Source organism: Balearica regulorum, chromosome 2 (assembly GCF_011004875.1).
Source record: "Balearica regulorum gibbericeps isolate bBalReg1 chromosome 2, bBalReg1.pri, whole genome shotgun sequence".
In the NCBI taxonomy this organism is placed as follows: Eukaryota; Metazoa; Chordata; class Aves; order Gruiformes; family Gruidae; genus Balearica; species Balearica regulorum.
The window spans coordinates 21,972,853-21,999,613 of NC_046185.1; the positions used below are offsets into that span (position 1 = coordinate 21,972,853).

The window sequence follows — 26,761 nt, forward strand, 5'->3', positions numbered from 1 at the left end:
AAACAAGACACACAGTGTAATTTGAGGAAGCACCAAGTTAACAGTCCCACTCATAAAACCAGACATAAGCTTTCTAGTGACCACATGCAATCTGAGCCTCTCTCTCCTTTTCGCAGTGCATGTTGGATAACTGTAATTCTTTTCCAGTAACCTTCTTGTACCTAAGAATTCACTTGCTCTAGCACATTTTCCAGTTGTCCACAGGAAAGCTTAGTAAACTCATATCCATTACTTTTAAACATATTATGTGCATGAAATTTTGCACTATGACTACACAGACATCTAAAGCGATGTCACACACATTTACATTGGAAATCCCTTGGTCTTTTGGGTTTAGTGACAAAATTTCCTTTAATTTCAACATAGCCAGGATTTCAGACAAAATGTGAGGCTTGGGACGCTTCAGGAGCATTCAGATAGGTACTGATTTGCCCTCTGTCCCCACACCTCTTCAACAATTTCCACATAATTTAAATCTGTTTCAAGCATTATTTGGTGCCAATTCTCACTTTACTACGCAGGCTGTACACTTTATCATCAACGAATCTAACAAAAAATGCAAAAGACGCCCTTTAATAACCTCAATACTTTGATAACATACATAATTTGCTCTGGTACCATATGAAATGTTAGTTCTGTGTGTGCACATGCACACGCACCAGAAATAAATTAATGATGAAAAAACTGATTTTTCAATGCCTTTTACTAAACACAGTTAAAAAAATAATAAACTCCTTTAAAAATAACAAATGTGAATAAACTTGAAGGACTCTTCTAACTGATCAGCAAGTAGGAAGCACTAGAGTGAATCGCAGTTCCCTGTGCCGCAAACCTGGCCAACCATGGCAAGTTCATGGCTACCAACCAGAAAACGAAGCCTTTCCACAGCCTGCTTCTTCAGTACATCATTACAGCTTGGATGCCAGGACTTAAGTCTCCTTCTTTAATCAATTGACACTCAAATTCAAAAATAGTCTCTAAAATTTTTCTTATTAATACATTGTATTGAGTTACTTACTATTCAGTTACTTCTGAACTTGACAGTACACATATTCTTTCATACCCAAAGATATACCTCTGGACATTTCTGCAGTTAATGAACAAAAGTCTTCAAGACAGTATCACAAATAAATGCCTCAACAGGCCAGATTTTCTATTTGTATTAAAAATGTGACTGAGTGGGAAATGTAACAGCATCCCTGTACAGGTTATCTTTTTTTTACCTATCCGTCATACGCAGAAACAACTACATCTTGAAGATGGATAACTTATGAAGTAGGTTTAACATCTATCTTTTTCAGATTAAACTGTAAAAGAGCATCAAGTACGCGAACATGGGAGTGCATGTACCACACCCACTCACGGACACTCGTGGTACATAAATATAATTGCAGAGAAGCACTCAGAAGACAACAAATTCCAATTTGAGTGCAGAGGTGACTTGCCATTAAAAAAACCCCATCACATTTTTAATTTCCAATCTCAGTGACAGCCCTTGGGAAAAGTTTAGCTGTCATGCCTGTCATTCCCTCTGTAACCTGCTATGTCTGAAATCTCAGGTAGCAGAAACTCAGCTCCATAAAAACTCATAGCAATTTTCTCTCCATTTTTTCATTGGAATTACATGAAATGCATTTTCAAGTGTAGCCTACTTCTAAATAGGACCAGAAAACGTAAATCAACACAACGCGTCAAAAATCAGTATATGGTCTTTTAACACTTCTGTTTAAATAACTTGCCAGCAAAAACTAATTAAATCATTACAAATACCCTTAAATTAATAGATATTCCTCTACTGACTTCCATATATCTCACATTTTTTTGAACCAGTGAACAGTTTTAAACATACACAGATCTCAACTGAGGAATAAGTTAAGTGTTTCCTAGAGAAGTAAAGAAAACAGACTAGAACAAACCAAATCAATACTCTGATTTCACACAGGATTAATGCAATTGTTGTAATTAATAATCAGGACTGAAGAGACAGCTATTCTGGAATGATAGAGAAAAAAATCTTTAAGGAATACCTAAGCATGTTTAGCATAATTTATGATATTTTCAGTGTTTTAAAAATGCATGTTTTCAGCCACAGTGTGTATTAGCACATCAAAAGATTAAAACTGCCCTCTGAAGCCTACCCTGCAGTCTATTGGCAATACTTTGCAGTTCACTTCATTGTTCAAGGCAGCGAGCGGATGAGAGTACTGAAGGACAGCATGGTTCACCCCAGGGAGCAGCTCCCTCTTTCCAGGGGAAAGGGGCAACCTGGCCAGCCCCAGAGTAGTGCTCAGGGGAAAGGCGAGGGACACACCTCGGCATTCGCTTCAGAAAAGGAAAGATGCTTTGGAGGAGACTTCAGGGGGTGTTGCACACGAAATCAAGACGTGAAGACTGGCGACAAACATTTGCCACTGAACTCTCGGCCTGAACGTAGAAGGTGATATATGTATATGCAGGTATTTTAAATACAGATTATGAATAGTGTACATACATAGCTGACATGTTTGTCTAGCGTTGCACAATCTTAATTTGATATTGCTGAAATGTTCTGAAGGTGCAATATGCTCAATTAATCTTAATGCAATTAAAAAAATCTTGAATTAGTTCTGATAAACACTAGGAAGACTGTAAGTCGATTCTGTATGTAAACATACTTAAACACGCCAGATGATTTTCTTTATGAAACCAGTATTTTCCAAACAATCTCCTGTAACTCAGGTTCTGTACTGAGTAGTGTTTGGTGTCATGCTGAACTATACATACACATTTATTACCCACAGTTTTCTGATAGCTCACTTAAGTTTTGGGTTTTAGTGTGTTTTGTGTGTGCGTGTGTGTTTTCCTAGAGAAAATCCGTTGCATTTCTTTTCTTTGTTATGCGAATTTCTGGTCCTGCAACAAATATATGGAAATTACACAAGCATTTACTGGTTGGACTTACTTTTATTAACTGTGAGCGAGACCTGCAAGGTCTACTTGTACGCAATAGCCCTCTACCTACACTGCTGTTTCTAAGAAAAAGTTAACCAGGGACAGTAATTGTTCAAATCTGGTGTTCTTTGTAAATTATGTAGGATACCTGAGCAAGTCCATATAGTGTCAGAAAACCACCCGTGAGGAATCGTCGTTTGTTTTCCTCATGAATGAGCAGAAAATGGAAAGACCCTATACCCTTTTTTTTTTTTCCAACGTAACTAAAGCTTAGCAAATAACTTCATTTCCAACGTGATGACAAACATCGTCTGTTAAATCACACCTCACTCTCCCGCACGAGCACTGTGTCACCGACCCCCCTCCTAACAGAAGTAACTCTCCCGGAGCAGTGCCCCCGCACCGAGCCCCGCGCTCAGCACCGCCGCCCGCCCGGAGAGGAACAGGGCGACCGACCCCCGGCCCTTCCCGGGGTGCCACCGCCGGGCCCGCCCCATCCCCGGAGGCGACCCGCGGGGCCCCGGGCGGGGGTCTCTCCCCGCGCACACCTGCCGCCGCCTGCCCCGGCCCCGGCCCGCCACGGCCCCTCACCTCCGTCCTCCTCCTCCAGGGAGTTCATGCAGGGGAAGTAGACCGCCAGCGCCTCGAAGGAGGCGGAGAGGCTGCTCCGGCTCTGTGACCGCTGCATGCTGCGACCGCCGGCCGCCGTCTGCCGGCCCATCTTGGCCGAGCGGCACCCGCCTTTGGCGCGGTACAAGAAGCGCGGCGTCTTGGCGGCGGGCGGAGCGGCGCAGGGGCAGGAGCGGAGCGGAGAGGTGCGGTGGGGAGCGGAGCGGAGAGGTGCGGTGGGAAGCGGAGCCCTCCGCGGGCGCTCCGTGCCGCGGGGGGCTGAGAGCGACGGGGAGCGCTGGGCGGGATGCGCGCCGCGGAGCTCCGCTGTGGCCGGCTCTGCCCCGCTGTGCCCCGCTGCCTCCGCCGGCGCCGCTGCTCACGGCGGGGCGGGCCGCCGCAGCCAGCACGGGGCCGCCTATCAGCGGGGTGAGCCGTCAGCCGGCGGCGTAAGGCACCGGGGCGGGCGGGGGTGGGGGGACGGGACACGGCGCCTGTCGTGCGAGCCTCGCCGGCGGGGCTGTAAATACCGACCGCGCCGGAGGGAGGACCGGGAAACGGCGCCGGCCGGTAGCGGCGGGCCGTCCCGCAGGCACCGCCCGCAAACTTTTATTCCTCCCCGCCCGGTCCCCGCTGGGCCGACGGGCGGCCCCAGCGCGGCAGGAGGCGGGACGGGAGCGCTGGGGCCGGCCGGGAGGGACGCTGAGAGCGGGGAGAAGGCCGTGGGAGGGGTGGGCCCATGCTTCGCCCGGGGGGGGAGAAGCCCCCCATGGCCCCGAGAGCCGCTGGGGCCCGTGACCGGTGGCAGCACTCCTGGCCGGGAGGACACACCTGCAGCCAGCGGGCAAGTGTCTGCTCTCTGGTGCTGTTCGTGCGGATCACTGAATGGCTGCAGGGCTGAGGTGGGAAGGAGCCTCTGGAGGTCAGTTGGTCCGACGCCTCTGCCTAAGCAGGGTTGCCTAGAGCCAGTTGCCCAGGTTTGTGTCCAGACAGCTTGGAGTGTCTCCAAGGATGGCGACTCCACAGCCTCTCTGGGCAACCTGTGCCAGTGCTTGGTCACCCTCACAGTGAAAAAGTTTTTCCTGATGTTCAGAGGGAACCTCCTGTGTTGCAGTGTGTGCCCGTTGCCTCTGGGCCTGTCAGTGACCCAGCATCTGGCGAGGAATCGGCCCCACAAGCCACAGGCAAATCCTTCACCTCAAGCAAGCTGTTTACTCTAAAGCGCACCTGCCTCCTTAGCAAATGTGGGTGCATTTTTTCTGAATTCACAGAGTTTACTCATAGCTACAACACCTAGTTTTTATTTTTGATTCAATTTTACTTCCATATTTTCCTCACCACTATTTAACGTTACCTTTCTTTTCTGTTTATCCAGTATGTCATATTAATGGAGTGTATAGCATTTGGCAACCTTCCCCCAAAAATGATAAGAAAGTAAAGCACTGGACATCATTAAAAAGAGCTACGAGCTACTGTAGCAGTCTTTTGCAATATCAATAACTTAGTCCACTATAGTTCATGACAGTGCAAAAGCGGTATCAAACCTTACACACGGCTGTCACTTTCTTACTGGCCCTTTAAACAGTAAAGATAGTAAAAGTGATTTTTTTTCAGTTTTCTTTCAAAGGTCTTTAACTCCCCCAGAATAATGATAAACACTATTTAGGGTTCTATCTAACAAACAAACAAACAGAATGCCAGTTTGAAGCCAGCTGAAACTTTTCATGAAGAACGTGTATAGAGTCACACATCTGGAGCTATTTCATTGAGTGGATGTTTGGAAAGGAATATTTGTGCCTGGATAATAGAAGAGATTATGAACAGCCAACACTATTACTCGCATGCTTTGCTAGGGAATGAAAACTAATCAGAACTTCAGCACTCAAGGATGGAACACACCGTGACTCGATCTACAGGGAAGCAGTGACTTTCGACAGCTATTTTTACAATATGCACAATATTTTCATATCTAGATAACTATAATCTCGTATTCCTAATAAAGCATGTTTCATGTGACAACAGGCGCTTATTTTAGAACATCAATCCTCTTTTCCTCTGCACTAGCTAGAAATGATGTCCAGGGCAACTTGTCTAGGCTTTGACATCTTTGAGACATCTCATTCAGGCCACTAAATGCGTATTTAGTTGGTCATTCTAGATAAGTTCATGTTTCTCTGGCTGCACGCCAAATGTATCAGTGACTCTTTGCCGGTTATCAAGAAGGCGAGCTGCCGGGACAGACAGACGGACACCTCGGTCCTATGGCATAGGTGGGCCCGTGGGCAGGCCACGAGCACAGAAACCTGCCGAGCTGCTCGGGTTTGAGGTGGACGCCTGGTTAGCCCGCAATACCTCCAGCACTTCATTTAAAATCACCCTTTGCATTTGTACCAGTGCTACATCACATTAAAGTATACTTGAGTTGCAAAGTGAACTTCTTCTGTTTACAGATTACTCTAAAAAGATGTTACTAAAAGACTATAAAGCAAACAGCTCTAAAGTAAATTATAATAATAATAATAATAATAAATCTCTAGAATACAATTAGCATGTAATTGGCAAAAATAAAATGTGTTTAAGTGTTTGTTAAAGACATTTCAAAAAGACTTGGTGACTATAGAATTTATCTATAAACACTAAAGCAGACAAAATAACTTCCTTCAACATTTTTATCAATGTAAGATACGGCAGAAAAGTAAACGTCTGTGGCTTGATTAAATAATAAGCACGACTGCTTTTGGGAAGTTGGATGCAAAAAAAAAAGAAGTTAATGTTCATTACATTTCAGCTGAACAATCAATGACTTTCATAAAAAAGAGCTGAATAAAACTGAAAAAGATGACAAGGCTGCAGAGACAGGGAAAACAACAGTTGGGCGACTTGGAGATATTTACAAAAATACAAGCAAACTCTAGAATACATATTCAAAGAAGAGCAACTGATTTGTAACATCTGTTTAATCTACTTTCACTCCCATTTATAAATACTCCTTTTGGAAGTACTCCCTTTTGAAGTATCCCTTGTAGAAGAAATAACACCTGCCTAGGAGCCAGCAAGTTTTCAAGCAGTATATTCTTGGTTTCCTTCCCATAGAAGAAGGTAAGCACCTGTGCCACCACCCCCTAAGCTCTGACCTCAGCAGAAACTGGGGGTCCCCCTCTGACACAGAGGCCTGTCGTGCTGCCATGACGCGGCCGTCGCGGGAGCGGTCGGCATGCCGCACCAAACGCGATGCTAACGGGGCATTTCGTTGGTGACGTGTGGCCTCGGTGGGAATTCGGCTGCGCCCTGAAGGCTGTGCCACAATGCCAGGCCCCCACATCTCTCAGCCCCTCAGCACTGAACAAGACCTAGCAGCCACAGCAAGTATAACGAGTTGATGGTTTTGCTAATATTGCACAGTATGTAAAAAAATCAGCCTCTACCAAGAAAATCACTTTAAATACTCCACAATCCGTAGTCAATTCCAAATTACCCCAAACAGAGGTTGCGATAGAGGACACCTGTTCAGCAAATCTATGACAAAGCACCGGATCATAATCCTGGCCAAGCTTCCTCGATACGCTTTTCTTTGCTGATTTTCTTTCTTTAAAATAAAGGTTTAAAGGGAAGGATGAAAACAGAGACAAAGAACTGAGATAAGAAAGCCATAAATTGTCGGGATTCTGGGATTTCGAGAGACTCTCCTTGAACAGTTGCTAACGATTGCATTATACAAATAATCTAATTGTCGGCCATCTAGACACATGCCTTGACTGCAGGAAACAAGATTACTACCCTGGCATTGATAACATTCCCCAGCTGTTTTGCTGATTTATTTTTTTTTTATTTTAACTGCTACTCATTGATCTGCGTCACCAGTTGCGAGTGAATCAAATTCCTGTTAAAGGAACCGCATCCAAACTCCCATCTCAATGCTAAATATCATGACAAAGCATGAGGCTCCCAGGTATCATATTTCTGTAACATTTTCTGATAGTTTGCTGAAAGAACAGCACATTGTAAGAATTCAGGCCAAACAGAACAAAGTCAAACATCTGCTATAAATGTATGCACTGTCCTGAGGCAATTCTATTTGCAGAGTTGGATATATTTTCAAGTATTTTGGTGGCTCATCTACTGAACTAGGAAAGCAATTGCTTACTAGTTGTATTCCCTGAAAATTACTAAAAAATGTCATGCAACATGAATTTATGGCACTGGATCTTCAGTGCCAACCTGCTCTAAATACAGGCGACCAATCATGAGATTCTGGATTTAATATATGTATCTTTCTCTTTTTGTATAGATATAGTATGTATGGTAATGAAACACAGGAAAAAATAATATGGAAATTAATATATTCTCCATCTTTTTCCATCTTTAGATGTGCTCCAACTAAACACAAATTATTAGACTTTAAATGAGGATACATGGGAAAAAAATTATTTGATGTTTCCTTCATGAAAACATATTCTGGGGAAAGAAAAGGAAAGTTTCTTTACTGCCTATTGTTACTTCTGTGTACGGAACCTGGAGGTCATAATTTCCTGGATTTGAGGAATGCAAAATTATTTGTGCAGATGATATTTTTATTATTACTGTCTATATTATGAATTAATTCCTAAAGCCTGCTCAGTCTCCTGAATGCAAAATAAAAGCACACATTGCCATAAAGAGGTTCTTAAGGCCTTGTGCACATTTTGGAGAGGATTCTTCAGTGCAGACACTATGGAAAGGTGATCTAAAGTTTCTGAAGACCCCCTTTTAATGCTGTGATTAAGGAAGGTGTTCTGGGAATGGGACCGGAAGGGAGTTATTGCCCCTTTCTTCGTCACCTTTTCTGCTCTTCTGTCAATCATTGCTCACAGATTTCTTTTGTTTGCTACAGAAGGGATTTGTTTTGATCATGGTTGTCTTCAGAAAAGACAGTGCAGCTGCCTCGCTTTTTATACGTTAATTATCTTTAACTTGCACTACACCTATCAACTACTAGGCATGAGATATTATAAGTGTAATTCGAACTCTTTCATGGCTTTCTACCCAAAGGCTTCATCACTTAGGAAAAATCTTTGTGCAACGTGTTAGCTACGAGAAGGGTGAATGGCTTCGTCTTACAACGCAAGGGATAGTCCCCCCAAAACCTCCCACTGGGGTGCAATCCAGATGTGTTTTATTTAACTGAGTTTTGGCCTCCTCTCATACCCTCAGCCTTCACTAAGCAGAGACAGCCAGTGCACTTCAACAGAGAAGAAACACTTGGTCAACATCAAGGGCCTCAGAAAAAGAGTTACCTGAATTATGTCCCCCTCCAAAAAACAACCCAGTTTGAAACCTCAACACTTAACTAATTCTAGAAAGACAGAAAAAGGAAAATAAATACCAGTATTAATGGGAGGAAATATTATTCTCCAAATAAGTTATTATTCAAGGAATTTCCAGTAATTTGTCCAGGTCAAGTATTGCTGGGAGATAAGACTGTAATTATTACTGAATTAAACTTTTTTTCTTTTTTTAAAAAGCTAAAACAATACACTGAAAAGATCATTAAAAATACTGCCCAGTCAGTGTAAAACAGTGTTTACGAAAACTTGTAATGTGTAGTAATAAGCTGCTACTTACTGTAATTTGCTAAATGTTAGGACTGTGCTGGCTGTCCCCATGCCTACTGAGAGGGGCATGTGGCAACTTCAGCCAAGCACTCGGAAGGGGCAGATTCCAGAAAGCTACAAGGTCCTTCACAAAGTAATGGCTGGTTTTACTGTTTCCCATCGTATAACAATTCACTATTCTTGCTTTAGTATTTTTTTTTGATCATGACTAACATGATAATGAACTCTGTCCCAGGGCAATGGCTCCCAATCCATGCAGCATTAACCTTCGGTGGTTTCCTACGCTTCTTGAAGTTTCATGACATAATGACCACTCCTACATCATTTCTATGCCCAGCAATCGGATATAAGTTCTCTAAATTCTATTCTGTTTTTTTTAAATCAATAAATTTTGGATTTTCTGAGCATTCCCTGTTAAGCAATCATGGAGAATGCAGCCACGCTTTTCCATCTGCTAACGTGGTAACAGTAAATTTTTCCATTCTCCCAATTCTTTTGGCATTTTCTACTTTAAGGTCAACTCCACCTCAAATATCAAACTAGGTACACAGTACAGATTTCTGCCAAAATGGCTTTACTGACTGACACAGCTGTTCTGGGAGAATTCCCTAGTTGTTAATGCAGGTGCACTTGTATCAGCAAACAGGATTCTCCCAGAACTGCTTGTTTTGCAGCACATTAGGACTCGTTTGCTGGTACCTGATTCCAGTATTCCTGCACTGAAAAAGTGCTCCCACTGTTGCCATCGCCTTAACAGTCTGTGCCAGTGGAACACTACCTGTGCGTAATTTAGCCCTTATAAGGATAATTTCAAAGTCTTGCACATTTTCAGAGGATATGGATTTGAAGTCCTGAAAGAATATTGCTTATTACGTCTCTTCCAAAACCACAGATTTCAATTTCTGAAAATAAAATGGAAATTTTAACATAAAACTCTTTTAAAAGGTAGGGATGGAAAAGTAAGAAGATTTTTCTTCCTGGAAACACAGGAAAACATGCTTTCAGATCCGTGTAAATACCAGTTTTAGTTTCTTAAACAACATAGTAGGATTGCTTGTCCAGCAGTTGGCATTCTCTTCTGTATTGTGCGTTCATTAATGAACATGAAGGAAATCTGTAAAAATAAGTCTCTGTTGCTTTAATGCTAATATTAGTCACATGTGAAATCTGTCTGTTCTTATTTAAATAAAATATATTTAACTTTCCCCTCCAACATTTATGATAAAACCACAAAACCAAAATAAAGTCATAATTTTTCTAAATAACAAAAGGAGTTGTTAATGGGCTAGCATGCAGCAATTCAGCGTAGCTAGCTTACAAGCAACTAAGAGGTCAGAATTGGAGCAGAAAACCTTTACGCTACTATTTCTATTTTGATAAAAATAATTTCACACCTTTGTGATCATAAGACAATCTGCAAACCACAAGGTGTCTTAGAGCTCAGCAAAATTTATTACTTCATAATGCTTCATCAGAGTGAGAAGCAAAGAGCACAGAATTAAAAATGTACATGCTCTTCTAAGGAAAAGTGCTTTTGAGAAAGAAACTCATAGAAAACAATATCAAGCTGTAAAAAAACCCAAACCAAGTGTTTGGATTTTTTTTTTGTAATGCATACATGGAGGCTATCTGCTCTCTTTAGATCCTAATCCACCTTTTTGTCTCTGAGAGTAACCTTCTTTATAATTCATCAGACCCATCAGCTTAGAAACAAGCTGCAGTTATTCACGTATACTCTTGTGTACCCCACTGAAGTTTTTCAAAGCATTGTAGAGGAGGGCAGTGTACTTCACTTCTGAAGCTGTAACTTCATGAAACATGATTTGTTCCCCTCTATAATTTAGTCTTCAGTACAGAAGGAACAAAACCAGTACAGAACTATTGGCACTTGCGCAGCCTGTGGAGCACCCTGTGCTGCACGACGACTGCAGCCAGTCAATGCACTGCTGTTGATGCAGCAGACTGCTTGTCTTGCTTAAGAAGATATACTGATATATATAGAGTATATATATACTACATATATCATATATATGTATGATATATACTGATATATACTGATAGAAAAGCACCCTATGATCTTTATGCTTATATTTTTTCCAGGAAAAAAATACAAAAAGAAAAAAAGTACTGAGATGAAATGTTTTGCAAACTACGTGTGAAAACGACATGTGGAAACAAGAAGACGGAAAGTGAGGTGTGTACCTGTCACGCACTGTTCTCTGCACTCCAGGGCTGCAATGTCTATAGAGCACATACTTTGCTGAGGACATTGCCACTACATTGCAGGTCTGGTTAGATATGTTCATCGTATAAAAGTATTACATTATCATCGAGTGGCGAAAGCTTTGGTGAGTTCAAGTGTCAGCACTGCAGAGAGACATTTGACTTGCGAGTCTGTAACATAATTTTGACGTGACCTGTAGAAGGTTAATGTATATTAAGCAGGGATGATTTTGCAAAGTTCCGTGCCTATTAAGTTATCTGTTTTTCTTGAGAACACAGACTGCATTTATTGGAAACACTATATGCCACAGTCCTGTGCATTATTTTACTGCAAAACAACAAAACAGAACTTTTCTGAGGCTTCTTCATAGCCCTGCAGTGACTTACCACATCTGTCTTGTAAAGCATCCTCTTTCAAATCGCCTGCCCTGCGTAACCGATCCACTCCGGCCAGCTGGCCTAGCTGCCACTTGCGTCCCTACGGCTAGTGCTGTAGGTGGGAATCTCTGAATGCCTGGAAGTGCCAGAACTTCAGTGGAAGCCACACCATTTTAATGAGGTAATGAATTTCACTTCTTATGGGTGCAAATATGTGTGGTGTGAAGTCTTGGCAAGGATTTTACAAGGGCACCATATTTAGAGAGTTCAATTTGCTAATGAAACACCTTAATTTTAATGGTCAGCTGTAAACTCACTGACTGGAGTCTGAGTCAGTTGCTGTACACTGGGATCCGTCCATAAATAACAATAAAAAATACTCTCCAAGCAAACTGTAAATGACCAAGAAGAAAGGCATATATTTTTATCTACTGATGTCATGTTTAACTGACAAAATCACAAATTTTCGTTTTATTTTATGTTTTCACTCTGTATTTCTGGCAGAGGAATGTGTGCTGTTGTCATTACCCCGCTCTCGTTTCCATGGCGTTTGAGTCATAGCAGTGTCTTTTCAGCCATGATCACACAATCACATGAATCCCAAAATCCCATTACTGACGAAAAAAAAATAATTTGTTTTTAATTTGTTTTTAACCTGATTATTTTACTGATATATTTTTAGAAGCGTCTCTAGCACAGCATCGGCTTGAAGTTCTAGAGCACCTCCGATGAAGTCCTGGTTCGGGAGTTAAAATGTTCCAGAAATCACTTCTGAAAGTCTGAACTGGAGAGTAGGAGAATATCACACTATGGATTTGGGTAGCTCTGTGCTAGCTGGACTCTATGCCAGAGAGCAACTCTGTGTGTTTTAATACTGTAATACAGTGGAAACCTGTTTCTCTCAGATATGACACTACTACAGATTTAAAACTGCCAGGCAGGAATTGGATTGCAGGTACAAAATATGAAGTTAGCTTGCCAAACAACTTATTTGGCTTCAGAATCACTATGCTACAAATAAGTTAGGAAACAAGTTAGCTGTTTGAAAGCCAGTTAGCCACACTATCACTATATAGTTGTAAAATTCCATAGACTAGTATGCTATTACTAGTATTACTGTTATTACCACCACTAGTAGTACTAGCTAACATTGATTGCAGACCAGATGTGCTGATACAGATTTGGCCCCAGGCATGACCTGTGAGGATGATGAGGGGACTGGAGCATCTCTCGTATGAGGAAAGGCTGAGAGAGCTGGGTCTGTTTAGCCTGGAGAAGAGAAGACTGAGAGGGGATCTGATCAACGCTTATAAATATTTAAAGGGTGGATGTCAAGAGGATGGGGCCAGACTCTTTCCAGTGGTGCCCAGTGACAGGACAACAGCCAATGGGCACAAACTGGAACACGGGAAGTTCCATCTGAATGTGAGGAAAAACTTCTTCACTGTGAAGGTGACAGAGCACTGGCACAGGTTGCCCAGAGCAGTTGTGGGGTCTCCTTCTCTGGAGATATTCAAAACCCGCCTGGACGCAATCCTGTGCAACCTGCTCTGGGTGACCCTGCTCTAGCAGGGGGGTTGGACTAGAGGATCTCCAGAGTTCCTTTCCAGTCTCTACCTTTCTCTGATTCTGTGTATCCTGCAAAATGCTGAGCAACTTTAGCTTCTTCATCTACATTGGCCTTTAAGAAATAAAATTTGCTTCTCCAGCTAATAAGATCATCCAAGATGACCTAAAGACAACATAAAATACAGAGAATGTCTAAAAATACTGTAGAATGATATCGTACAGGCATAATAGACTACAAATTGCAAGCCACAATGATAGCATTTAAAATATTTGCACATCATAATCATAGAACCATGGAATCACAGAATGGTTTTGGTTGGAAGTGACCTTAAAGATCATCTAGTTGCAACCCCCCTGCTATGGGCAGGGACACCCTCCACTAGACCACGTTGCCCAAAGCCCCATCCAACCTGGCCTTGAACATTTCCAGGGAGGGGACATCCACAGCCTCTCTGGGCAACTCGTTCCTGTGTTTCACCACCCTCATTGTAAAAAATTTCTTCCTTATATCTAAGCTAAATCTACCCTATTTTAGTTTAAAACTGTTATCCCTTGTCCTACTACTACAGACCTTGGTAAAACATCTTTCTCCATCTTTCTTATGAGACCCCTTTACGTATTGAAAGGTCTCCCCAGAGCCTTGTCTTCTCCAACAGCCTCAACTCTCTCAACCTTTCTTCAGAGGAGAGGTGTTCCAGGCCTCTGGTAATTTTTGTGGCCCTCCTCCATGGACACAAACATTTTCATGGCCCTCTTCCTGTGCTCCATATCTTTTTGTATACACATTCACTTTAAATGTGTTTTTCAGACAGGTCGAATTCCAGGTCTAAATTCTTAGCACAATAAGTTGAAAATATTAGGTAGAATGGCTTTATTTTCTTTTTCTAAGTTAATATACATAGAACCAAATCATACCAATCATCAATGGTTATCATTCATCACATAATTCAGGCACTTTTGACTGAAATGAATGCAGCGACCCAAACGCTAAATGAAGAATAACAATAGCACGTAGTACATTGCCATGCAGCTAGCAGATCCAGGAACTGTTATGCCAAGTTACGGGTTATGTTGGGCTGCAAGGATTACCTCTCCTGTAACTTGGTTACGAACAATAAACAAATAGTGCAGTCGGATTGCACACTCTACATCACTGAGTCATAGAAAAAGATGCAAAGTGAAAGTCCTAGGAAAAGTGCTTTGTGATTGCTAGGGTTTAACACAGCATACAGGGCTTTAAGCATCTCCTTCAAAGTCTTCCACAGATCATGAGCTAAATCAAGTCTGTTGAGAAGACTGAATTCTTGATGTTCAAAGTCTTGCCACCTGTTCAACACTATACAGCTCCTCTTAAATTTTGAGAAGAATCACTTTAGATGAAATATTTTTAAAATTCCTATAGCAGTATGCACATGTCCAAAGAGCCAAATAACTTCAAAATATTTTTCAAACTGCAGTCTGCTAGTAACACTGAAGGAAATTCATGAAGTCATAAAGTCCTCAGACTTGCTCTGCTTCTAAAGCAAAATGAGTGTGTGGAACAGAATGTCTAGAAATCGCTTTGCTTCAGCTACCTGAGCAGTTCCAGTGTGTTGAAAATACACACTGAGCATACAGCTCATGCACATAAGCAATACTTATGGCTCACATAAACTATCAAAACAGTAAATTTATGCACCAACTGACTTTCCAAAGCTCCCTCAGATATGTAGTTCAATACCTTTCAAGCATAATTTAGACTGTCACAAAGTATAAATGACTGAAAATAAAAGATGTGAGAGGTATCATTGATGTCAACCTCAAGCCACTTTTGTTCATCTGCAAAACCACATGTGAGCATAGGTCTGTGAATAACGTTCACAATTTTGATCAATTTTCCTAGGATTATGCCAAATTTGCTATTTGACTGTATTTCAGAATGTTGGTCCTTTAGCTTCAGCTGGCTACTTTCTGTTGTCATATTTAGTCAACATTTGCATAATGATAAAGCTAAATGACCGAGACAAGCTTGGACCCGAATATAGAAGACGCTGTATGAACTCATAGTTTGAGTTTTTGCTCAGAAGAGCTTAGGGTCTGAAAGACACAGTAGATAAAAATCACAGGCTACAGAATAGAAAGAAATGGCACCAAATTTACATTATCCTCAGTAAATCAGAAGCAAAAACTTCCTGCCATCTGGATAACCTTCATCAGCATACAATATTTCAAATATATTAGCAAATAACATCCCACTAGTCTTTGCCTACCTAGATATATTGAGACAGTTTGTATCAATTTCCATTTCCCTAATGTAAATTCAGACTGGCTTACTGAAGTGAGGACTATGATTTCCTCAGCGGAGGAAAAGTGAAATGTGTGCCTGTTTCCTTATCTGCTTGTATTAGCTATTTTAAATAAGAAACCAGCACTGGTGTAATTCTAATAAAGAGTGGTCCATTTAACAGTACAAAATCCAGTAATTGTATTCTTTTTCAACGGTCATGGTAGTCCCCATTGCTAGTGGTCATGACTCATCTAAGTGCAGAGGTGTTTCTCTGGGTTAGAGACTTGTCCTGGTTTTAGCTGGGATAGAGTTAATTTTCTTCCTAGTAGGTGGTATAGCACTGTCATTGGCAGTAATGACCTGGAAAGATGGAGGGGAACCAACAGTGGATGAACTGGCTGGCCAACTCAGGCAATACAAAGAAAGTCTCTCTTCCTCCCTCATCTGGGCTGTGGAGAAACTGGTCCAGCAACTCAAAGAGATCTTACTTCACACCTGTATGGACCGGTATCTCTGCTGTTAGGAGTAAGTGTTCCTCTGCTCGAGAGAGAGGATGCAGTAGGCCCACACCACTCTAACTAAAAAGAAAGAACAGATCATGCTGTGTGACATAATGTGTTTACTTAGGCAGCACAACGGAGCTGGTACTTTAGCCCCAGCTTGGGTAGTGGAAACTGCATCAGTGCTGGATTTGGCTAGGCTAAATAGTTTTGCAGAATGTCACTTGTTTGTCTGGAGTCAGCTCAGGTATTTGTGATCCTGCTATGCTGTGTGGCACTGACATGCACCAAGATTCCTCTCATTTCACTTCCACATATTAAAAGTAGGAGTCTAGTTTAAGCCAGCTGCCTAAGCTCCCTCTGCAGTCAATGGAAAAAAATTTGAAACAATCTGATTGTAGCACATTGTAATGCCAGAGGACCAACTATGGCAAATGAATGAATTTTCAGTCCTGGAGAAGTTAACAGCCAATGTTAACTGAAAATGGAAAACCTACGGACTCAGTTAGGAACAACATACAGTCATAAAAATAATAGAATCAAATCTAGAAGATGACAGAAACCCAAACGACCAATACTGCAGGTGACTGTCAGCTATGTAGAAGATCCTATCAGACCTTTTTGGGCTGTTGGACTAGTGTAGTTAAGGCACATCAAGTTTTGAACTCACCAGAGCGCAAGGTAGTACAACACACAACTTCTGACTCTCTCACCCAGAAGCTCATGGGCCGGTTTACAGGCAGATCAAATGGGCAGGTTGCCTCCCACCTCCCAGCCCAGACGGAGCTGCCCAGCTACACTGTCACTGCTCCTTTGTAGTATATGCATGTGTGTCTGTCTATATGCATGTGTGTATTTATATACATATACAAAAATACACACCCACACAAGAAATGCTATTTTGTCTTTCTTTACACACACTTGCGTCTATATCATATTTTAATGGTTTTATACTGCAGAAAGCGTAGGAGTTGATGACGGACTGAAAAAAACCAATATCGGGATGACAGCCTATCTGTTTGCCATATCTCACAGACAACATGTATTTAATTTGAAATATCCTTATATATAGATGTTATGTTAAAAATAACCCCCAAATTATCAATATAACTATGTTTTTATTAAAAATATATGGTTGTTAAGCCTTCCTCCATAAATTTCAGCTGAATTCTACATAAACTATTTTGCAGAGGAGCTGAGAAACTCTCCTTCCCACTTCTTTTGGAGACAACTGTCAGGAACTCCGGGTTCTCAGAACCCTAAAAGTCAAGCCAATAATTTTTTGCTTATTTCTTCCCCCCCCCCCTACCCTGCTCCTTTTGTTTCAGAAACAAAATAAAATAGATACACATTTTGTTAATTAAAATTCCTTTTTTTTTTTTTTTTCTGTATGAATACTGGCTATTGTTACTTTCTAAAATAATCTTTTGTGGATTTAACAAATGTCAGACTTTCATCAGAATTCTGTACCAGCATTCTTGTTTAGAGAGTTCTACAAAATTCAATTAGAATAGAAGCAACCCACTAATGCAAATGAGTTATTTGAATACAGTTTTTCTACATCTGCCTATTATGTAGTGCGTCAAAGATAGTTGACTCTTAATTTTTACAATGTGGGCCTTTAGTTAATGTTTTAATATAGTTTAGTTAATAAATCTCTCCTGATTTTCTCTATGTGCTACCCTCATTCAGTCCCATCATGTTTAATAATCTTACGATCTTTGTGTTTAGTTTGGGGGATATCTTTAGATTCAGGGTCATTTAATATACAGATTAATTCAGTCCTGTACACATGAAAAAAGAGGAAAAATGTTCTTTAAGCACAAATGTGACAAATGACCACATGAGAACATTTTCTTCATGTAAATATTTAGAGAACATTTTAAATTTGAATTTAGACCTTATTTTACTCTGTGCAACATGATATATTACAGAAAGGTACAGACTGCACAGTTAAACTGTTGGTGCCAATGTCTACTAAAGATGTGGGGCCACCTCCTGGCTTTGCTTACACCTGTGGAAATACGTAGTTAGTCCATGAAACTCTCTAGATTAGCATTAAATTTGAGGTTTCATAGAAATATGTCAGGGAAGCACAGAAATCAGCTGAGTAATGCACCTATTTGCTTTAAAATCTTTTATAATTAAGGTAAGATCATGGTTAGAATATTGTTCTTAGGGGAAAGATAAGTATTTTTAAACAGGATTAAAGACAAATAGCTTAACACAGTGTTAAGTTGTTTAACTGGGATAATGAAAAACAGCTTTGACACGAGCTACTCAGACTTTTGCAAAAAGCCAAATAAAATTTATAATGGATGAAATCTTCAGAGTGAGAAAAAAAGAGATGTTTCTTTATAGAGCTGAATCTGCCATGCTGGATAAATCACACAAACTTCTGGTTTCCAACATGCGTGTTGTCTAATAATCAGACTGCTGTTTTCATATACCAGATCAGAGACAAATATGGACAAAACATAAGAGAATAAAAATGGCCATATCAGGAAATGCCAAAGGTCCAATTATTCAATATCCTCTCTGTCAGCATGGCTAGTACCAATGCCTAAGAAATGAATGTAAGGGGAAAAAAAAAGTATAGGAAGGAATGCCTCTCTCTCACTGACCACTGGTTTAGAGGGTCTCTGAGTTAGAGGCTTTTGTGTTTAATTGCCATTGCGAGGTCCAACCCACCTCTTTTTGTCTAATCTCTTTTTAAGCTAGTGTATGCATCAGGTCCACACAGTATCTTATAGAATAAGTCCCATAGTTTAAATTTGTATTATGAAGTACTTCCTCTTGCTTGTTTGCCTGGTAATTGCCTGCAATGCCCCAGTTCTTGCATTGCGAGAACAATGAATAAATCATTCTGTAGTCACCTTTTTCACAGTATTCCTGACTTTACAACCCTCAATCATTTCCTTCAGTCATTTTTTTTTTTTCTAAACTGAACAATCCTGTTGCATATTTTTCATCACCATTGTTGCATCTCTCCCTACTTGCTCTAGCTCTGTGCACTTTCTGAGGCTGTGGGGCCATCAGAGATGCATATAACAGGATAATGATATTTTCTGGTCTGCTTTGTTACATTATTTTCCTAATAATTGTAACTTTACATTGGGAAAAAAAAAAAAACCAACCCCATTGGAGTTTGACTGTGGAGTCAAAACAGAGGCAGGAAAACATTAAATCACACTTTCAATTTGAAATGACTTAATAAGAAATATTTTTTCTTATTTTTTTAATAACTCCTAAGCTGCAAAGAGTGATGAAAATATTTCCCTTCTATTTCGGAAAGCCTCAACGCTTAAAAATCTGTGTTCAGACAGTGATCTGAGAAAGCAGTGACCAACTCTGGGTGCTTGAACTCAGGGACTTGTGCCTCTTTCAGTATACAAATTTTGACTCAGGTTCTGTGCTTGCTTTGTGTTGCATCCAGCATGACTGAGGTGTATCAGATAATCCCATTTCAAGTTCATATATGATTGTACCAGATAGAAAGGTATGAACCTGGACCATTTTACTGCCATATAACAAAATGAACCGATAGAGAAAAATGGGAAACTTTTGTAGACTTCCTAACTACAAAAGTCTTTGAAGATAAATAAAATTTTGTGACAGGATTAAGGTAAAGTGGTGGCTAAGGTGTTGGCAAACAGGTAATGAGATCCATCAGAGGAAGCCAGCAAACAGGTCTGGAGAGAACTAAAATGTTAGGTGAAGATGATATGTAAATGGATGACAAAAAATAAGAGCGATTGCTTTCTGGGCAGACACCCACAAAAGACAGAGTCAAAGATACATACATTTAAATAGAAAACACCTCAATCCAGGATTTGATGCAAATCATGCAATTAATTTTTATATAAGACTTGGACAAACCACTGATCATCACTGCCAGATTTCAACTGGAAGGGAAGAATCATAGAACCATATAATCACAGAATGTTTTGGGTTAGAAGGGTCCGCAAAGATCATCTAGTTCCAACCCCCCTGCCATGGGCAGGGACACCCTCCACTAGACCAGGTTGCCCAAAGCCCCTTGAACACTTCCAGGGAGGGGGCATCCACAGCTTCTCTGGGCAACCTGTGCCAGTGCCTCACCACCCTCACAGGAAAGAATTTCTTCCTTATATCTAAGCTAAATCTACCCTTTTTCAATTTAAAGCCATTACCCCTTGTCCTGTCACTACACTCCCTGATAAAGAGTCCCTCTCCAGCTTTCCTGTAGGCCCTTTCAGATACTGGAAGGCTGCTATAAGGTCCCCCGGAGCCTTCTCTTCTCCAGGCTGAACAACCCCAACTCTCTCAGCCTGTCTTCATAGCAGAGGTGATCCAGACCTCTGATCATCTTTGTGACCCTCCTCTAGACTCGCTCTGACAGCTCCATGTCTTTCTTATGTTGGGGACCCCAGTGGACGCAGTACTCTAGGTAGGGTCTCACGAGAGCAGAGGAAGAGAATCACCTCCCTTGACCTGCTGGTCACACTTCTTTTGATGCAGCCCAGGACACGGTTGGCTTTCTGGGCTGCAAGCACACACTGCTGGCTCATGTTGAGCTTCTCATCAATCAACACCCGAAGTCCTTCTCCTCATGGCTGCTCTCAATCCATTCTCCACCCAGCCTGTAGTTGCACTTGGGATTGCACAACTTGTACTTGGGAAGAAACTTCCCTTCCATGCAGTTTGGGCTAGCCAGATGAGACTGAACTAGAAGGATGACTGTAGCCAAGTGCCCATTAAAATCTTTGGCTTAAGTCACATAAAGGAATTTGTAGACACAAACCCTAATGCCTGCAGAGTCCTGGTGATACTAATGAAGGTCTGCAGGGATATAAATGCTCCTGGACTGCCATTTGCAAGATCAGCACCCTAGGAAAAAGGATTTTTGCCATAGGCAGCTAAATGAACAGGCCAGCTGGAAGACAAAAAATGGGTGCAGTAGTTCCTTTTGAATTCAGTATGAACAAGAATAGGCTTTCTTCTAGAGGAGAAAAGATTTTAAACAGGAGAAGTTAGTTGTGAAAGGGAACTTCAGTAAGCATATGAAAAGTGGGCAAGTGGAGAAATTTGCAATATATAGGCAGGGGAAAGTAGACAGAGGACACAGACTGTGGCAACTCCAGGATATTGTCATGGGAGGGTTATCTCCTGAGATTTGTGGAGCCACTGTTGAGTTCAGAACAGACTGAATTTATTCCTTTGGGGATTGGGTGAAACCAGCAGAGGAATGTACCTATTTTTATTACTGTGATTCCATTACAGAAACCACAGAGGCTTTGATTATACTCTGGGGTCCTGCTGAGTGCCCAGATAACACACACAACTCACATTATAGGAAATTTGACTTGAGTTTCAGTTGACTAAAGCATCTAGTCATTGCCTTTTCCACTGCCTTGGGTCCCTGCCACATGCTCCTCAAGGTGCGGGGAAGCAGGTCCTTCCAGCTGGTACTCTCTGACCAGCTCTGCCTTGCGAGCTGAGGTGCACCCATGGGACAGAGACCCAACAACTACACTGCAAAGCATGACCTCTGGTTGCTGTGAGGGAGTAAAAGGGCACAAAAGAGCGGGTCTTTGCTCGGCATCTAAGATTGTCTGATACCGACAGTCTTCAAAAGTGCTTTTGCGGGTATCCCAGCCCACAGCAGGGGGGTTGGAACTAGATGATCTTTAAAGGCCCTTCCAACACAAACCATTCTGTGATTCTATGATTCACTGATTTTCTGTGAGTCAGATTAACATTTTCTTTTGTTTGCTTGTGCTTTCTCACTATGGCCCTACATCTTGGCATTGCATCCAAGGTTACTGCTAAAAGGCTGTTTCATATACACATGAATGCTGTTTTCTGTCTTATAAGAGGACATCGTATCTTTGATTCACAGCTTTAACTCAAACAAAAAATTAGCACCCAAAAGCTACCTAAACAGACACTTTTAAATTATGAAGACTTACGCATTTTGTGTCATGGCTACCTCAAGAACTACCTCTTCCTTTTGTAATTACTCTGCTAGTGAGTATCAGCTGCACCTAAACTATCAAACAGAAAAGATGTAAGAACAGGGTATTTTTAGGAAAGGATCCTTCACTTTCAAATGTAGTTCCCCTTAGAGCTCAGAAATTGCTGATTTTTAGGGGAGTCTCATATTCCTTAGGATTTTGAAGAGGAGAATGGGAAGTTAGGAGGGAAGAAATTGTAGGTTTTAATCCTAGAAAAAGTAATAATTTAATTTAGACTTTGTAAAAAACTATCATTAACTCAAATATAGAATGATTGAAATTTACAAAATAAAACAATTTTTAATTTTTAAAAACAGCTCTGTAAGAAAAAACCCCTTTATTTCCAAAAAAAAGAAATTTGCTGAGAATCATAGTACTAAATAAAGTTTGCTCTGTGAGATATACAATAATTGACTGTACTTGTTTCATTAGAGAGGATTCTTTAGCTTCAGTTTATTTCAGGTTCAGTTTGAATAAAAAATCTGACCTAGTACGTTGATTGAGGGGGAGGGGGGAGTCCAGAACACATGGCTGGAAGGGGCTTCTTGGGGGTCACTGAGGCTGCAGGTCCCTTGCTGCAGGACTTTTGAATCCATCAAGTTTGAAGAGACAGCATTTGCAGGTGGCCATACTAACATCTTTAGTTTTCAGTCTCTCATCAAGAGGTATTAGATGCTCTGTGTCAACTGCCCTGCTTCATTGTACTTCTGCAGGAGTGACAAAGGCGCAGTAAGCCTCAGAATCTGATTCTTTGCAACAATCCTGTTTAGGAAGATTAACTAATGAGAATATCTGGATCTGACTGCAAAACAGTCTTTTCAGTCAGCAAGGTGGTGAAAGGAAACAGTTAAATGCAGATTAATTAGAGTAAGAAATAATGATGCTGATGATGATACAAAATAATATTATCATCATAAGTACTGAAAATGATGCATCTATGTAAATGGTCATGAAAATCAGGTAAACAGATTTCTAAAGGAGCTTTGCAGTTCAATGGCAAGGAACACATCTGTTCTTCCTCATGACTGAGATACTTTTAGTGACCTTTTCTTTAAAAAGCTGCACTCTCAAGATCACACATTTATTATTTAACATTGTATTAAATATTCCTGCAAAATCAAAAGATAATGTACATGCTTAGAATCTCTAAATGATGAATTTGAGAGTGGAATGAAGGCACATTCCTGTTCCTTTTATGGTTCTCAAATGTCTGTCTGTACTGGCGATTTATTTTCAGAACAGAGAGAAGTAACAATGCAATTATTCTTCTATGCTAACAGTTTTTGTATTGTATTAAAAATGTTTTAAAAGGAACACATGGCATTCACTGGCATAAACACTTGTATTATGAAATGGCTCCACTCTGCTTAAGCCTGCTTCTTCGCCGATATAATTTTCTGGCATTATGTCTATATTGTATTTCTATTACTGCAAGTTACCCCTTTTATGAACAAATACAGTATTGTTTGCTTTCACAAAATAGAAGAAAACACAGTAGTTCTTCTCTAAATTATTAAGATTATATTATGTAATTACTTGCAACATAACTTGTTAGTTCTGAGCATTAATTATGACCAGATGAAGTAAAATACAATAATGTTTGGAAAGGTATCAAAACATCACCCGTTAATGACTAGGATAAAACTAAAATGTGGGGTTTGGGGTATTATAAGGCAAAATAAGGTGCACAGATGTATGAGAAAGAAGTTTACTGGCATACAGTTAATGTCCATCAGATGATATGAGTGGAGGTTCAACATACATTCAGGAAGTAGGAAGAGCACCAAGTGTGCAGAAAACCACATTTCTATCCAAGCGGTCAGGGAGCCGATGACATAACGGAGGTGCAGGTCAGGCAGAATCATTTTAGACATTCAGTACACTTTATGCATCAACCATGCACAGGACCTATCTTCTAATGAAAGTTACTTCCGCTGAGCTCTACCCTGCGTGATAGCTTATGGTCATTTATCCATCACTGAAGAGTATCCCCCAAAAAATTTCTTTTCTGAATGTTCATCTTACCTCCCTTGTTGAATTATAATAGTCTAAGTGAAATATAGTTCTGTATATGTAAGCAGAGTGAGTGAGAGAGAACAATCCTTTTCTCATCCTGTTCTTTTCGCCTCCTTTCTTTCATGGGGAGCAAACACTTTGCTCACATGCCCTGTTTTGTTTCCTAACCACTGAACGACCATGTAACCCAAGCCTGGGGGCCTAAAATTGTAAAAGAGAGACCATGTACCTATAAGTGTGCAAGACTGTATTTTGTAATGAATGATGTCTAAATAGGTATTGATAATACACTCCTTGCCATGGTCTACCTGCAGTTTTGAACAAATATAATTTACTGATTTTTATTCAATGTAAATGCTATCTGTGCATCTAGCTTTGCTGTCAGAGTGAAAGCAGAAACTTGATGAGAAACAAAACTGAGTAAGGATAAGAGGAAGAATCCTGAAAGATGCTGAAGTTCAGGACACTGAGGTTAAATTTATGGGGATAAAAAGGGGGAAAGAAAGTCTGTCAGAGCAGTGGGTAAGGAAGATTATTTTAACTACTGAGTACATGAGGGCATGCCAACATACAGGAGAAACCGAGATATTCTGGGCTACAGAAAAGAAGTGCGTATACAGCACAGAACTATAGCATATGAATAGGACTTGCCTACTTTTGGGGAAGGGTGTTACTATAAAATAGTTTTTAGCCTTAAAAAACCACATTGTTTACAATTTTTTCTACAGGCAGGCTAAGACTAATCTCTTTTTGCCCAGAAAGCAACAATATCAAGTCTCATCATTCTCGTGTCATACTCCTAATAAAAATAAGCACTCTGTGCTAATTAAGGTAAGCAAGGATCAATCATGAACTGCTGAAGAAAGTAAAAGGAAAAAAACCAGCTCCATGAATAATCAATGGTGAAGTATTTCATTTCATTTCATTTCATTTCATTTCATTTCATTTCATTTCATTTCATTTCATTCTTTCAATTGATCTTCTTCCTGCTTAGGGCTTGGGCTTTTGCATAACAAAGACTTAGTGCATTTTCAATCTAGTAAGGAGTGGGTGGGAGTAATAGTCATCGCTAAGAAATCATTTCCACACCTGCATGTGAATCTCACCCTTCTCTCTTGGAGCATTTCTATGGCCTTCTTCACTCATGCCTGAAATATATTAAATTTTGTGCATGATCTGCATATGAAGAAGGATCTGTAGATTGTCTCTGAAGCTGTCTCTTGACAGATCAGAAGAAAAAGGTTCCATATCCTTGTTGCTACAAATTTATTACAAAATGAAATTCATAACTAACACAGTGCAGAAGAATTTACACGGAAAAGTCACAGAAATCAAGCTGTTACTTGGCTGCCAGAGAAAGCGTCAGTGGAGGCACTGTTACATGGTGACTTTCTCACCATGTCTCAGTTTGGAAGACAGGAATGAAGTATTTAAATCAGAATAATATCTATCACATATATATAAAAAACCAGTTTTCACCGGGAGAATTGCAGAAATTAGAAACAGAGAACTCTATTAAACCAGCTAGCCATTGCCAATGCCTGGGTAAGGGTGTTCACTCTCAGGCAGCCCATTCAGGAAAGGACCAAAAATCCTACCAGCATGATGCTATTAGTTGCTGTATGTTGCATGAATTGCATATTTAAGAATAATTCAGCACTATTAATTGTTAGCACAATACTATTAATTGTTAGGTAGAAATTAATTTACTAGCTTCACTTACATAGATTTGGCTTTAAATTTGACCGAGAGCCCAATTCATGACATAATCACTCAGAAAGACATAACAAACTTCATGACCAAGCATCCAATGCAATTCATGCATCCAGCTGGCAATTCTGGGCTCAGCCCAGGCTGAGAGGTGAGGTTGAGAAAAGCTCCATTTCAGGACTGAAATATGCCGTCAATATTAATTATTCCGTCCTGATGCACCAAGAGCCCAGCAATGCCCAGTGCTGCAACCTGACAGGGTGTCCTGGTTTCAGCAGCGATAGAGTTATTTTTCTTCCTAGCAGCTGGTGCAGTGCTGTGGTTTGGATTTAGGATGAGAATAATGTTGATAACACACTGCGATTTCAGTTGTGGCCAAGCAGTCAAGGACTTTTCAGCTTCTCATCCTGTGCTGCCAGTGAGAAGGCAGGGGGTGCCCAAGAAGCTGGGAGGGGACACATCCAGGACAGCTGACCCAAACTGGCCAAAGGGATATTCCATACCATATGATGTCATGCTCAGCATGTAACTGGGTATTGGCCGGGACATGGCTCGGCTCAGGAACTAGCTGAGCATTGGCTTCTGATGATGAGCAATTGTGCTGGGCATCACTTGGTTTGCATATTCTTCTTCTGTTGTTGTTGTTGTTGTTATATTATTATTGTTGTTGTTGTTGTTATTATTATCATTATCATTATTATTATTATCCTCCTCCTTTCTGTCCTATTAAACTGTATTTATCGCAACCCACAAGTTTTACTTTTTTCTTTTCTTTTTCATTCTCTCCCCCGTCCCACTAGGTTGGGGGGAGGGAGCAAAGAGCTGTGTGGCTGTTTGAGCTGTCGGCCGAGTTAAACCACAAGGCAGGGTAAGTGCAGCTGCCAGGTACAACAGCTAAGTGTATCATTTCTAGACATCTCCTAAGGAAAAGGTTCTTACATGGATGTGCTGTCTGCCCACATGGACGTTCTT

The 26,761-nt window shown here is 40.8% G+C and overlaps 1 protein-coding gene across 37 annotated transcripts in view; it reads right to left on the bottom strand.

The window, feature by feature from the left end:
• RIMS2 (regulating synaptic membrane exocytosis 2) overlaps positions 1-26,761 on the bottom strand; it is a 503,290-nt gene that overhangs the window by 16,850 nt on the left and 459,679 nt on the right. The window contains exon 1 of one of the 37 annotated variants that reach the window (XM_075743544.1): positions 3,523-3,745. The exons of the other annotated variants lie outside the window; for them this stretch is intronic. Coding sequence (XP_075599659.1) covers positions 3,523-3,652 — 130 coding nt within the window. The 5' untranslated portion in view covers positions 3,653-3,745. Of the gene's footprint in view, positions 1-3,522; positions 3,746-26,761 lie in introns of those variants that run through there. 37 annotated transcript variants of the gene reach the window in all.